Genomic DNA, 625 nt, shown 5'->3' on the forward strand with positions numbered 1-625 from the left:
TCTGCTGAGTAGGTGGGAGAGAGAGAGCACGGGAGGGGTGGCGGCGGGCGCGAGTGTGGGGCGGGGGTGGGGGGCAGCGTGTGGGCTGGACTCCACACCTCACACAGCCTGGAGGACTTGCTCTGCGCCAGGCTGCAGGATCCCTGAAGACCTCCTCTGCGCGGGTCCCAGTGGTAACGAAGCCCCTGGTGGGCCCCAGCATTGACCTCTTTCGTCTCCGTTGGGAGGGCTTGGGGAGAACTCTGGACACTGGCCTGACTCACAGAACATTCTAGAAAGGGCAACATTCCTGCATCCAGGTGTGCATTCATGACATCACCTTGGGACTGGCCCCAGAGCCCAGGTGAGCGGCGCAGGTGTGGCCGGGCATTGCAAACGGACACTGTGAGGTCCTGGGGGACTGGCTCCCCAGCAGGGTCCAGACGGTGCTGACCGCAGTCGACTCTGTTCCCGCTGGGCGGAGGGGTGCACAGCTGCTGAGGCTAAGGGCTCCCTCTGTTACCCCCAAAGGTGACCGGTTATTCAGATGCAGCTCCCCTGACTGAACCATGGCTTTTGTTGAAGAATGACCTCCCTAAGGCCGTTCCATTATGACACATAAACACGAGCAGAGCGCTCTGCAAAA

At 61.4% G+C, this 625-nt stretch overlaps 1 protein-coding gene across 1 annotated transcript in view; it reads left to right on the plus strand.

Annotated features, from left to right (window-relative positions):
- Positions 1–309: 309 nt before the first annotated feature.
- The window catches only part of LOC119248804 (mas-related G-protein coupled receptor member X2-like), a 1,159-nt gene continuing 843 nt past the window's right edge, over positions 310–625 (plus strand). The window contains exon 1 of the mRNA XM_037515682.1: positions 310–356. Within this exon, the coding sequence (XP_037371579.1) occupies positions 310–356 (47 nt within the window). The remainder of the gene's footprint in view (positions 357–625) is intronic.

Source organism: Talpa occidentalis, unplaced genomic scaffold (assembly GCF_014898055.3).
Source record: "Talpa occidentalis isolate TD23 unplaced genomic scaffold, MPIMG_talOcc4v2.1 talOcc4.17, whole genome shotgun sequence".
NCBI classification, from domain to species: Eukaryota; Metazoa; Chordata; class Mammalia; order Eulipotyphla; family Talpidae; genus Talpa; species Talpa occidentalis.